A 13,624-nucleotide genomic window follows, 5' to 3' on the forward strand; every position below is an offset into this window, starting at 1 on the left:
TGTTGCCCTTAGGGGGTGCTGGCTTTGGACGATGCTGACAGGGATGTCAGGTAAGGTCACTTAAGCCATATAGCACCACCCGGGAAACATCTTTTACAACGCAACTTTTACCACGCAGTGCTATTACACCGCAGGTTTTACAACGAAAACCATTACAACGCATTGCGCTGGGGGGCGCTCTAGGATAGGGAATAGATTTAATTTACTATCCAACACCTTCCCTAGTGTTCACGGGGACTAGAGTTGGAATAGTAAATTAAACTATTCACTATCTAGCACCCCAAAGTGCTATGCGTTGTAATGGTATGCGTTGTAAAAACTGCGTTGTAACAGCATGCGTGGTAAAAGCATGCGTTGTAATGTCATACATCCCACCACCCTCATGCAGCGTTGCCTGTTCCCTTTTTTCCATGTTCTTCACATAGCTTGCTCTCTCACTGTGGAGTTTTTCATCAAACCCTAAAAGTTTTGTGCAGTACCTATGTCTCCTCCAAAGAGGTTAGAATATGAACCCTGTAGGGTCTGCGGGAGACAGATGTCCATTAAGAACCCCTACTATCTGTTTCTGATGCCTGTGGTTGGACATGACTCAAGGCTTTGTACCTCCTATCGCAGCATGCACCCTAAGGTGATTAAAGAGCTGGAAGCAAATCTCTCCAGTGCCAGGGCAAGAAATTACCAAATGAGTCAACACCACTCTAGATGTCACTCCAGGACAACTTTTTTCTCTGCTGAGGGGTGGGAGAAGAAACATAAGCTGTACAAGCAGCACTGTATAGGAAAGTCTCCTTGTCGCTCTCCATCTCCCTCATTAGACCTTCCTCCTCGGAGGCGGAGTTGGTAGACCGGACTCTGATGGTTCCCCCTCCAAGAGGCCTGCTCCAGTGACCCCACTGGACCCAACCCTAGACCAACCTCACACATCTACATATCACGTAGCACTGGTCACATAATTACCCATGCTGCAGGTTACAGTCTTACCAGAATTTCTGGCTCTTGGATCTAATCCAGCAGCAGTTTTGAGCACGATGTAAGCATGTACATTGGGCCCCACGACTCCAGATAGCTGAGAATATGGTGACGGATGGCACGGATGCTATTCAGCTCCATCCCTTCAGATCAAACTCCACACTGTTTCGACCTGGCGCTCCACTACCTGGCAAAGCAACCTTCTGCTGCTCCCCTCCTACTGACGCCAGCGCAGCCTCCAACACTGGATATGACTGCATCAGCACTGTCCCTGAAATCACACCTCAAGGCAGATCCTGCATTGAGGCCATCATCTTATTGGAGAGGACAAGTAAAGCAAGGGCTTCATGACATCTTCAGGACTGACTCCGATCCTCAGAATCTTTATCCTTGTGGGGATACTGATAGGGATGACTATCAAGGGCAAGACTTCCAAGGCCTAGCTTCAGCCAGTGGCCTGGACACCTCCCTTAAACGTGCCATGAAGTTTCCAAATTGTCGACCAATGCTTGAGGTCACATCTTTTCATAAGGTGATGCAGAAGGCTGTTGAGGTATTAGATTGACTGCTTCCAACAATGGATGTCAAGACAAACTTCTTCATTGAGGTCCTTTTGCCATCAGCATCAACGTCAGAGTCACTACTCTCCTTTAATAACACCATACTGGATCCAGTTATGACATGATATAAAGTGTATTTGTAAGGTGCACTTTCATCCAGAAGGGTATCCTGGCATTGAATAACAGATATTTATTGTTACCCAACTCAATGGTACTCATTTTATCAACCTCAGAAGAATGAAAGTGTGAGTAGACCCGCTGGGATTTGAATCTGTGACTATAAGGTCAAACACAGGTCCCTACAGTGGATGCATTACTAAGCCACCAGTCACTGCACAGGAGAAGCAATCTTCAGCCTGCTGGTCAACAGACTAGTGGTACGCCAGTATTGACCAGCTACAGTGTACATCCTTCATCTGAGAGTCTGATGATAGATGCTTCCTTCTCATCAGTTCAATCAGGGGGACATTTCCCCAAGTACCTTTCCGACAGGGAATCCAAGTGTCTGAAGATTTGGGGAAAGAAGGCCTAAACAGTGGTTAGCTTGGCTCTGGATTCCATCAACGCCCATTGCCTCCTTGCACGCTATCCCCATACCTTGTAAAATAGGGCGCAAATGGTGGGGCCTCATGTTCCGGATGACATGACGGTACATTTCCAAGAAATTGTTTATGATGGCCAGAATGCCACCAGACATATTAAGTCTGGTTTGAACATGGCGAACTCTGTGGCCCGAGGGGTGGAGGGAAAGGCACACTAGGTCACGTGGCGCTGCGAGGTATCGTGCAGAAGGGGATGAGGCACCGGATTCCACAAGGCGGGACGCCTCCAAGCCCCCGTGAGGGAAGAAAGGAGCGAACCCTCAAAGGGAAGCAAGATCTCCCTCCCACTAGAGCCCTGGTGGAGAACCTCCAAGAGATGGTCCGCCGGAAAATTAGCAATCGGGTCACCCATGCGTAGAATGCCCACAGCCGTGGACACCGCATGAGCGAAGGCTGCACCCGCCTCCGTAGGGCCCCGCGTAGAAGAAAGCAGCTCTTCCGTGGGTGGCGGCTGCAAACTAAGGCGGCCGTCCCCGAAACTAAGCAGGACGGGCAAGGGCCAGACCTGGAAGCCAGAAGGTACCGAAGAATGAGGGACCTGCCGCTCCTCCGATGAACACCTCGGCATCAGAAAAGGCGGGGAGCCACCCTTCAACGACGCTGGTGAAAAAGACACCACACGACGGCCAGTCTCCGGGGAAGAGGACACCAATATGTAGCCAGCCTATGGAGAAGAGGGAGCGTCCGAAGACGATTCCGCGGCACAACCTCTGTGTGGAGCCATAGAGTCCCCACCCTGAGGCAGGACGCCAGTACCATCCGGTGCCAAAGGAGAGACTGGATAGGGTTTCACCAAGTCACACCGTGCAAGGGACCAGAGAGGAGCCGGAGCCTATGTGGCCAAGGGGCGCTGCCGGAACGACGCAGACTCGGCCTCCGTTGAGACGAGAGGGGCCCGGAGGGGGACGAGGGTTTCCCCCACCCCGCCTCGACCCAGAGCGGGAGAGGAGAGGTCACCGAGCACCGGCGCCGTGGCAGCGTCAGCTCAACAGTGGACGAGGCTTTCGTCTGTCCAGAGGGCCGAGCGGGGTTCGGAGATGCGACCCGAGCCCCGGCGACCTCCCGCGACACCACAGGGACTCCCACGGGAGTTTGCGGCGAGGCAGAGGCGCCGTGGCCTGAAGGAGGGACCCCAGAAGGGCTGCACCCCAACAGCACCACATTCTCCAAACCTGGATCCGAAACAGTCGGCGCAGGGGCCGGAGCCACCGGCGGCACCGCGGAGGGCCCCGCGCAAGGCAAGGGATCCACTGACGCCCCAGGAAGGGAAGGAGCAGGAGACGCCAGCGAGGCCCACAAAGCCGCCGAGTATGTCTCCATCTGGACTCTCAACGCCCCAGCACCAGGAAACGGTGGATTGGAGGCAGACACGTGGGGCCGCATCACCCGTGGAGAGTCCACACCCCTGGCAGGCCGAACACAAGGCCCTGGGGACAAACTGCCACACTTACCCACCGGGGAGCAACGCTCTCGCGACATCGGAGAAGGACGAGAACAACGACCACGTCTGTATCTGAAGCAGTCTGCCCAGGTTGATCGAGGGGAGGAAGTCGACCTGGAGAGACGCGCCAAGAATAGTTTTATCCGGCGCTCCCGCCACGACTTCGGCTTCAACCGTTGGCACGCCTCACAATCAGTGGTGCCGTGATCCTCCCCTAAACACCACATACAAATGAGGTAGGGGTCCGTCTCCGACATAAGACACCCACACGACGTTCGCACACTGTTCCACCAAGAGAAAAGACAATGGTGAAGAAAAAAGGGGCCCAAAACAGGCCCGTAGCAAGATCGGATCCGCGTTGCACACGGAAAAGGAAAAAACTGACGTAGGCGAGTCGGGGTTGGGCTTATGTGACCTTGCGGACGTCACACGCGCGGACGATGCCTGGGCGGAGTCGCGTGATGCCGCCCAGCCCCCGGCGCGCATGGATGCTGTGGCAAAAAGTTTCCGGATCCAGTCTCACGCCTGGGGCTAATTCTACGTGAAGGAATCTGTGGCTAGTAGTCTCTATCAGATCTTCCTAACTCGGTCGCTTGTGACCACTGGTAATGTAGCTATTCCTGAATTGGTCTCATATGTAATCTTACATAAGGAATCAAGAGATGCATGTGGCCACTTTCCCCAACATTTTACCCACAGTCCTGTCAGAGCTTGCCATTTCAGATAGAGGCAAGTTTCTTGAAGTATTGACACTTATCTTTTCGCTGTGATATGCTTTCTTTATTATTGAATTGATTTTTGCTCCTAGGAACAGTTTTTCTTGTTCTGGATTTGAAGAGGATTTTTCTATATTTATAGAGAATCCTAGAGTGAACAAAGTTCTCATCACCTCTTGTATATGTGCCTTGCATTTTCTGAAGGAGTTTGCTCTCACTTAGCAAGTAGGGATAAACCTGTATCCCCCGTCTTCTCAAGTGTGCTGCTACTGCTGCTAAACACTTTGTATACACTCGCGAAGCGGATTTTATCCCGAAGGCCAGCACTTTGAACCAATAGGGATTCTTGTTCACTACGAATCACAAGTACTTCTTATGTCTTTGATTCATTGGGATGTGGAAGCAAGCATCTTTTAGATCTACAGCTGCCATGTAATCCCCTTTTTTGCAATTGCGGTTTGATCTCTTGTAATGTCATCTTGAATCTTTGGGTCTTTATAAACTTGTTTATGAATCAAAGGTCAATAATAGGGCATGGAGATCCGTTTACCTTTGGGATTACAAAATATGTTGACTAATTTCCTTGCTTGATCTCTTCTCTGGGAACCTTTTCTGCTGAACTCTTGTCCAGTAATTTCTCAACTTCCTTGAGTAGAAATTATGTTTTCTCAATTGAATGGACCTTTTTCTTTGGTGCAATTGCTGGTAGTGTCTTGGTCAGTTCTGGTCAATAGTGTCATATAGTTACTGCTTACCTATATACCGTGTTAAGTTAGCATGAGCATATTAAAAGTTTAATTTTATTCTTTTGCTGCTTTTTGCACACGACACATAATTGTTATTTTAGCTTTCAACCTAGAAGAGCGTTGTGATTTAAATGAGAATAATATGTTCTTGCTCTGATATCAGCTTTGCTTGGTAAAATATGTCTGCACAGTGAGTGCTGAAGCCTCCAAGGATAACTCGACACAGTGTTGTTGTGAGGTCTGATCTTCGCACCTTACTAGACATAACATGAATGCAGCTGCTGCCAAAATCCGGCTTTACGCGCGTTTTATATTGCTTTGCTTAGAGCACACGAGAGACACTTGATGGTGCTTCGGATGCAGAGAGCTGGTGGAAGATGATGTGATCCTCTGACACCTTGAGGTATGGGCCCGCCCTGCTAAAACCCAAAGAGACCTTCATAGATATAATATCCTATGCTAGTTAGGGAGGGTGAGAATTAGGTGTTGTTAACTCCTATTCATTACATCATTTTAGCATGCTGTCACCTTTTGCTTTCTATGGACTAGTAACTATGCTGATAACTTTGCTTCTGATAATATGTTTCCTTGTACTATCTAAGATACTGCGTTTGAGAAAACGGCATTAGTAAATAAATATTTCAAATGTGCACGTGTCCTCATTTACTCCACGTTCTGGTTTGCAATGATTGTATAACGAAAGAGTGCTCATGTGTTCCACGTGACCTGAGGTATTGTAAGTTCATGTTCTGGTTTGTCTAAACATTGGGAATTTGTTATGACCAATGAGACACTGTAGCTAGCTTGGTAAGGGGATTTTGGGTACTGAGGTGAGTTTTGGGTCATCCTAATTCACTGAGGTTCCAAATCTCTATGCACAGTTCTGTAGGAGAACGGAATTCCCGCTACAATAGCCACATTTTACGACATTTATTATCCAATTGTTTGATGTAATTTTTATCCACTCTTAAAGGAAGTCTTTAATTCTGCCTCTCACTAGTGCTGTGAGTGAGAGGTTTCCTCTTTTGGTTTGGCCAAATGACTTATTTGAGGGTGTTGTACCTCCTCTGTGACGCAGTCCCCTTCCACGTGATCATCCATGAAAGGACCAGCGCCCTTGCACCCGACATTGCCAGTGCTGTGAAGGAACTGGTGATTGCCTGCTACTCTGAAAGCCCTGATGAAATGTACTACTAAGGAAACTACCTCTTACGGTAGGTCTGTGTGATGGTGTAGTACCTCGCCGCATGCTACCCCTAAATTGCAATGCCCCCATGGATTTTGCGGTTTCATCTTTTTTAAGCTGTTGCAGAGTTTCATCCACTGTGCCTCCAAAAAGCAGTTTATAATTGAAAGGTGAGTTTATAATGTTTGCCTGCACCTCTGACTTGAATCCTGAGATTGAAAACCAAGAGCGGCGTCTTGAGGTTGTTCCCGCCATCATTTGACGACTTATGGTGTCTGCTGGAACGAATGCCAATTTGAGGCATATGTTAGGAATGTTCTTGCCTTCTTCAGCTACGCTTGCCTCTCTTTTTGTATTGGTCTGGTAGATACCTCATGAGTTCCACCATTTCCTCCCAAGGTTGGTACACGTACTTGTTGAGGAGGGGGTTGGAGGTTGCTAATTGCCATGGATTGGCTGCGCTCCTCTCAAAATTCCCACCCATTTGAGACATTTTCTTACTTTTCTTGTCTGGGGGTGGCCCTGAAGTTGATGGAATATTGGCTCCCTATTTTGCTGTGGAAGTAATGATTGACTCTGCAGGCACCATTCGCTTTACGTATGAAGGGTCTATTGATGAATGTTTAAACTTTTTCTCAGCCCTCGGTGTCACAGCTTTGCACACTCTTTAAAAGCTTCCCTTCCTTAACTCACAACACTGGGTAGCACTGGGAGGAAGGGATTCCTGGTTTGTGATGGAATTAGAATCTCTAGGAGAAAGCATGGTTGTTTTCTCCTCTTCTACCTAAACTACATGTTTCTCAGTAGCTTTCTTGATGATCTGGCTGTACATAGCAATATCATCTGGGGGCAAAGTCTTCGATGGATATCAATCAATCCCTTCTTCAGGGTAGGGGTGGGCGGAATTTGCATATTTGCATTACGCAAATCTCCGCGAAATGGTAAAAAATCTCTGCGAACACGCGGAATTGCTTGTTTGCAATTCTTTTTCCTATTCGCAATCGTTGTTTGCGTGCTCGAGGGAAAATATCTCGCAAACACGCACTTTGAGAACCCGAACAAGCAAAAAATTACGCGAAGTCACGGAGCGCAGAATTCTGGGCAATTTTGCGTTCTCCGCGGAATGCAAAATTACCCAAATTCCGCGAGCGGAATGGAAATTACCGCCCAGGCCTACTTCAGGGGAACCTGCTTTAAGTTCATGCCATTGCGTCTCAGCACATACAGAATCCTCTGATCCCTGAAACACTTCTAAGCCACCCTGCTCCTTCTCCTCATAGAAGGACTACTGCTCTTCTTCCCGAGGCTCTGGTGTCATGGGAGGGTCCAGTTCCTCAACTTCCTTTTCGCCTTGCTCTTTCGGCATCAAAGCTTTTTGTAGATTTTGGAATTCCCAAAGGGAAGTGTCAAAGTCCTTCTTCTTTTGAATCAAAGCTGCCATCTCTGCCTCAAGTTGCATCTTCTTCCTCTCAATGTTCGCTGAGCATTCATCAGGCTCAAGCACCTGCGTTGATTTTCTTTTTAACGTTGAGGAATCTTTCAATGATGTGTCGATCGTAGAGCTCTATGGATACTCCTGAACTCTCTTTTTTCAAAGTCTCGACGTCTAACGTCTTTCGACGTAGTAGTCTTTTCAAGAGACTTCTCTCCTGCGGTGTCCCGGTTGAGGGATCAGAGGGGGGGGGGGTCTTTGTCTTTAGATCTGCCTTCGCTTGGTGATTTTTCAACCGTTAAGACTCCCTTTTGTACTTTTGAGTCTGATTTTTGAGACTGACAACTACTGTTTTTTAAGTGTTACCTGTTGTCTCTTTTCTTTCATCTTGAGTGATTCTCCTTTGACTTATTCTATTGGCAGTGTGGTGTCTAAAGCTTCTCACGCTGCACATTCTGCTTCGTTTTCGACAGACTCAGGTCTCTTAAAGATGGGGTTTGCCTCTGTTCCTGCATGTCGTAGTGTGCCTGTCTCTGCTTCTCTATTGCTTTCAACGTCTTCGACTTGAACCCCGCACATAATTTGCAGTCATCACTCCGATGGTCAGTGGAAGACAGAGGTTACACACCTGATATGTTGGTCTTTCTACAACAATTGATGATTGCATTTTGAGCAGAACTGAACTGTAGTCTTCTCCGTCATGCAGAACAAAGAGCCCCCTGTCTGGGCATTCTCTAAATGTCTTTGGAAAAACTCACTTGATAAGAGGAATCTTCCCCGGTACCTTTATTCGATCATCTTCAGAGTTTCTTCGATGAAGTTCGTCTAAATTATACTCTTTTCCCGACTTGGAGAGCCCTCACCAAAGCATTCAAACCCAATGGTAGGGAAAAAAGACTCTAAAGATGGTGAACACAAATGGGAGCTTCTGAGCAGGGGGTATGCCGGCAGAGGAGGCAGGATAAGACACCAAATGGTGGAACCGTTGATGAAAAACTAAAACTAGAAAAGGGACTACTAATGACCACATGATGGCCGAATAATGCAAAGCATGTGAATCTAGAAAAGATTCAAGCTTCAAACCAAAGATGCTTTCCTTTCAAAAGTGGTGACCCCCACCCTTTTCACATTCGTCAGTTCATCACCCTTCAGACCTTTTACCCTCCACCCCATCCCAATAGGGAGAAGGAGGAGAAGTTGCATCGTTAGAATCCTAGGCAGGCGGTCAACTTCTATCTGGACCTCACCAAGGAGGTTCAACTGGATGACCATATCTTCGTTGGACACTGTGGTGCTGAAAAAGGTAAAAGCCATGCAGAAAATAACTCTGAGATGGATCATCCCCTGCACTAATACTAGGGCTCCTGGTTTTATGGTATTTATATTTTTTTCATTTCCATCTGTATATATATCCATATTTATTTGTTGCTGATTTTACCTGTATTTATCAATATTTATTTTAGGTTTTGTGAAAAAATGAAGCTGAAATGTGTATATTTATGCATTTACCTTGTAACAAGAGAGAGAGTAAGGGAAATGAGAAACGCTCCTATTCCCCTCAGGTTGAGATGCAATAGAACAACAGAGGAGCGTCACTACTAAGAATGACTACAAATGGAGCAAACAAGTAGTCTAGCACATAGTCTAAGTTGCTTACGAAGGAAACCTTTATAGGTTAATTTTAAAGCCCTCACTCACCGACCTGGTCGGTGACATGCTTCATCATCAGGCCCCACCAGGAGTGGGCGAGTGCCACCCTGGTGTGCTGCAACGCCAGGTTACTGCGAAGCTGTTTTTTTGTGAATGGGAAGTGAATAAGAGTGTAAGATTAAAAAAGTCACAATTGAGTCAAAAAGGGAATTTATTCGCTTTGCCAAATGGACAAGGATAAAAAATATAGGATAAAGGACCGAATTATAAGTTCGATATTATCCTAGTGTGAGGTCAACCAGTTAATGTACACTCATGCCTGAACGCCTGACAGGTTTCAATGATATATAGACACCCAGATGATAAACTACGCACTTATAAGAAAACTTGCACATTTTAGTATCAATGTTTTGCAAATCTACTGCTGTCACTTTATATGTTTAATCCCTTGCCTTTCAATCCGCAAAGCTTTTGACCTGGCAGTCATGATTGATGTTTCAATGATATATAGACACCCAGATGATAAACTACGCACTTATAAGAAAACTTGCACATTTTAGTATCAATGTTTTGCAAATCTACTGCTGTCACTTTATATGTTTAATCCTTTGCCTTTCAATCCGCAAAGCTTTTGACCTGGCAGTCATGATTGACAGCAGTCAGAATCGTTAAATAACCCAATTTCTGTTTTTATCAACATTTAAAAATAAATACAGACAGGAAAAAAAATGGTTTTCAGTCTGTATTTATCTGTAAAAATAGAAAACCGGGAGCCTTAATTAATTCCACCACGCTTTGGCCAAGAAGGACTTCCCAGACAAAACCAGAGCCTATTCAACCAGAACTAAATATACCACATCTGCACAGTCTCTCCCCGCCCCCACCCATAACATAGGTGTCCCTACACTCCTTTACCAAATACTATTACCTGGATTCAGAAGTGCTCCCCCCCCCCCCCCCCACCACCCTTGCAGGTGAGGAATCTGCAGGTAGGTAGAGTATAAACCAGAAAGATTATTACAGCAGGTAAGTGGGAGAGGATGTAGCCTTATGGCTAAAAAGGTCAACCTCGAAGCTGGGGAACCAGGTTCGAGTCTCGGCAACGACACAATATCCTGTGATTCAGGGCAAATAACTTAATCTCCCCGTTCCTCTAAAAAAATAAAAAAAAAATTAATGTGTCTATCTGTAACAAAACTGATGCTCATGTAAAGCGCTCTGATACCTCAGGTCTAGTTTGCACTATATAAAACTCTATTTTATTTTTATGTTTTGAAGTAACCCTTTTATTCTTCAACCTACGGTCTCATTCAGGGAAAAGGATAACCCTTTCTGGCCTAGACACTATTCCACATTGACAGCCTTGTCTTGACAGCTAGTAAGTTGAGACTGACTAGTTCCTTCGTTGTCATGGGCCTCAACGTCAACCAGGTCGGATTTAATTTCTTCTTGGGACACCTCTCCCAGGATCTCTGCCGCAGGGGCTTCTTAGAGATGGAGGAAAGAGCGGGGGTAGAGGGAGTTTCCTCTCCACATCCCTAAGATTTTCCATAACCCTCTTCATGCCTTTTGAGTTCTTGGTGAAGAACAAGCAAACTTAGATTCTTTCATCCTTTACAAGAACTTCTTGACATCATCTTTCAGAAAGCACAAGAGCCTGGTGGAGGAGGAGGAGGAGGAAGGCAGACAATACAGACAAAGATGAGCTTGTAACTGCAGCTCTAATATGCATTTTTCAAATGCAGTTTACTTTTACACATCTCAATAGTTTACTATTATAACATGGCACACACTATCCTGAGGTAAGGCATACCAGTAATGAATACCTTCAATGTCGCGACCTTCATTATGACTTTAACTTGCTAACAATTTCTATTTTAAACTTTTTCAAAGTTGCTGTGGAAACATTTTAATCTTTCATGTCTGCCAGATACAAAGCACAGGTCTCAGAACGTAACAGAATGAGATTTTAAACTTAAGAATTTAAAAATTAGGATTGTTTCGCATACTTGCTCATGCGTCAACAGCAGGACTTTTCATATTGAATACATTTATGCTTTTTATGTTTGCTTCTAGATTCACTGGAGCAAGGTTTTGCACTGACACATGCACACTTTGTGCCACAGGACATCTACCAATCTATTGGTGCATGAATAACTCTCTAAACAATGCCACAGCTACATTGCAGATACTGATGAGTCCTGTGCTGAAAGGATTCAAGTCATTTTGTGTACATGGATAACACTTCTGTTTTCCCAATATCCTAGAAAAACACTTGGTAGGTGTTCAAGGAGTGCCAGCTATGATACAGATGGCCAAATGACCATCAGGATAACTAATTGGCAGACTGGAAAGTTCTCTATGGCATCCTTAGGGCACTTAGTAGGTTGTATACAGATTCAACCGCTGGAAGCGAAGGCACAGGTTCTGCCTGAATGGGTCTGTGAGATTCTCAAGACCAAGCAAGAGCCTTCTTGTGCCTCACTGCAAACTAGCAAAAATGTGTGGCTAACTATAGTTTTCAATCAACAGCCCTGAACCTCACAAAATTAAGACAGTTATCTGGACTAAAATGCGCCAGAATGTCTTTCAAGACCTGAAGCAGGCAATTTCTTAGAAACCTCTTGTTAAGCCTTTCGACTATAATCAGCCTTTCATCTTCCAGATGGATGCTTCTAACAAGGCAGTTTGTGCAGTTTCGTTCAGCTCAAAGGGTAGTCTTCATAAGCCAGTGGCAACTCTCCAGGGACAGAACAGGGCCCCTATTAAGAATGCTTTGCCATTGTACGACATTTAAGGCACCTCAGGCCTTACTTGTTTGGGACAATGTTTGTGGTCCAGAAAGAACACATACACTTCAGTAGCTGATGCCTAAAAACGTTCATGGTACTTCAGGGATCGGAATTTACTATGGCGCACAAGCAGTGGATGATACATGGAAATGCAGACTGCCTTTCAGAACACTAGGACTACTACCCACGTGCCATGGATTACTAGAATACAATATGGATGTGCTTCACAAGGCAGTCTCTTTGTGCTGGGCTTGTAAAATCCATCTGCAACATCCCAGCCTGTACAAATGCACTCCTTTGCCCCCTCCCTGTGTCCTATTTGTGTACACAGCTATTTGAGTAGCCAGCCAAGCACTTTTGTCTTCATGCAGGTATCCCCCACCTCCTCCCGACAATGGTGGTCCACACGGACAGCAATTCATAAAACACCTCAGCCAGACCAAACAGATAACATTATGGACACCAGGCCACTAAGACTGTAAATTGTGTCTGTAATAGCAGGGGCTGGGAGAAGGATTTTGAAGGCTTCCCAGGATTGAGGCACCTGGGGAATAAAAAAAATAAAAAAGAGATCCTTTCTGACTCGTTCGGCTATTACAAGTAGATAGGTACTAGCTCTTTAGTCAGTGCTTGGTTTCTTTTTGTCACTTGGACATCTAATGAATAACGTTCATCCATAAAAGATTAAACTGCTGAAACAAAATACCTGTGTGGTATGCTGGCTCCAGAATTGGCTTAACCCTTGGAATTCTACAAACTACCTTGCTCACTGACCTGATGATACGAAAGGAAGACTATTGTGCCTGCCTGAGAAGCTGGACTATGCATTGCAGGAGGAGTGATCTGATCCACAGGAAGACATGACAAGGCCGAGCTGAGAAGAGGACTGTTGTCAGTACATCACAAGGAATAAAGACTGCCAAAGATCTGCACACTAACCCCCACAAAGGAGCTCAGGTAAAGAAAGATCTTCAAGCAGGTCAAGAAGCTGCTCCAGTGCTTTCAGGAATTAAGATGGGTGAGGTTGCGCAAACTGTGCCCATATAGTGTGCAAAGCTGCTCAAGTGGGAACAAGACATAATTTGTCTTAGTGCCTGAATAGCTCATCCTGAATCCAGAACAGTTTGAACCAAGTTCCTAGCCCTTACGGTTCCAGTGATAATGTCAATTAAAGTTGCAGTCAGCAGAACATTTTTGTGGAATTACTAACTAACTATTAGATTAAAAAAATGTAATCCTAAAACTGGGCAAACACTTGGAGACTACTCTTAGTAAACCCATATGTACCTCAGTATTGATCCAAAGTGTAGAGCCCAAGCTGAAGGCATTCTCCTTTCCTTCCTCACGCACGTCGACGTGTTGGTAAATTCCCTCATTTATTTTCCAAGTAACAGTCAGATGATTTTCCCCTTTGCTGCTGGGCCGGATGATGACATCTCCTTGGTCCATGGACTCCATCATCTTCTCAGCCTGCTTAAAGTTGATATTATGAAAAGAGGGGTGCGCAATCACCCTCTTGATGTAAGCTGT

At 45.7% G+C, this 13,624-nt stretch overlaps 1 protein-coding gene across 1 annotated transcript in view; it reads right to left on the reverse strand.

Moving 5' to 3' along the window:
- Positions 1 to 13,624, reverse strand: part of SUPT6H (SPT6 homolog, histone chaperone and transcription elongation factor) — a 1,180,384-nt gene that overhangs the window by 234,018 nt on the left and 932,742 nt on the right. Inside the window, exon 30 of the mRNA XM_078680107.1 lies at positions 13,382 to 13,620. Coding sequence (XP_078536233.1) covers positions 13,382 to 13,620 — 239 coding nt within the window. The remainder of the gene's footprint in view (positions 1 to 13,381; positions 13,621 to 13,624) is intronic.

Source organism: Lissotriton helveticus, chromosome 3_1 (genome assembly GCF_964261635.1).
Source record: "Lissotriton helveticus chromosome 3_1, aLisHel1.1, whole genome shotgun sequence".
Classification (NCBI taxonomy): Eukaryota; Metazoa; Chordata; class Amphibia; order Caudata; family Salamandridae; genus Lissotriton; species Lissotriton helveticus.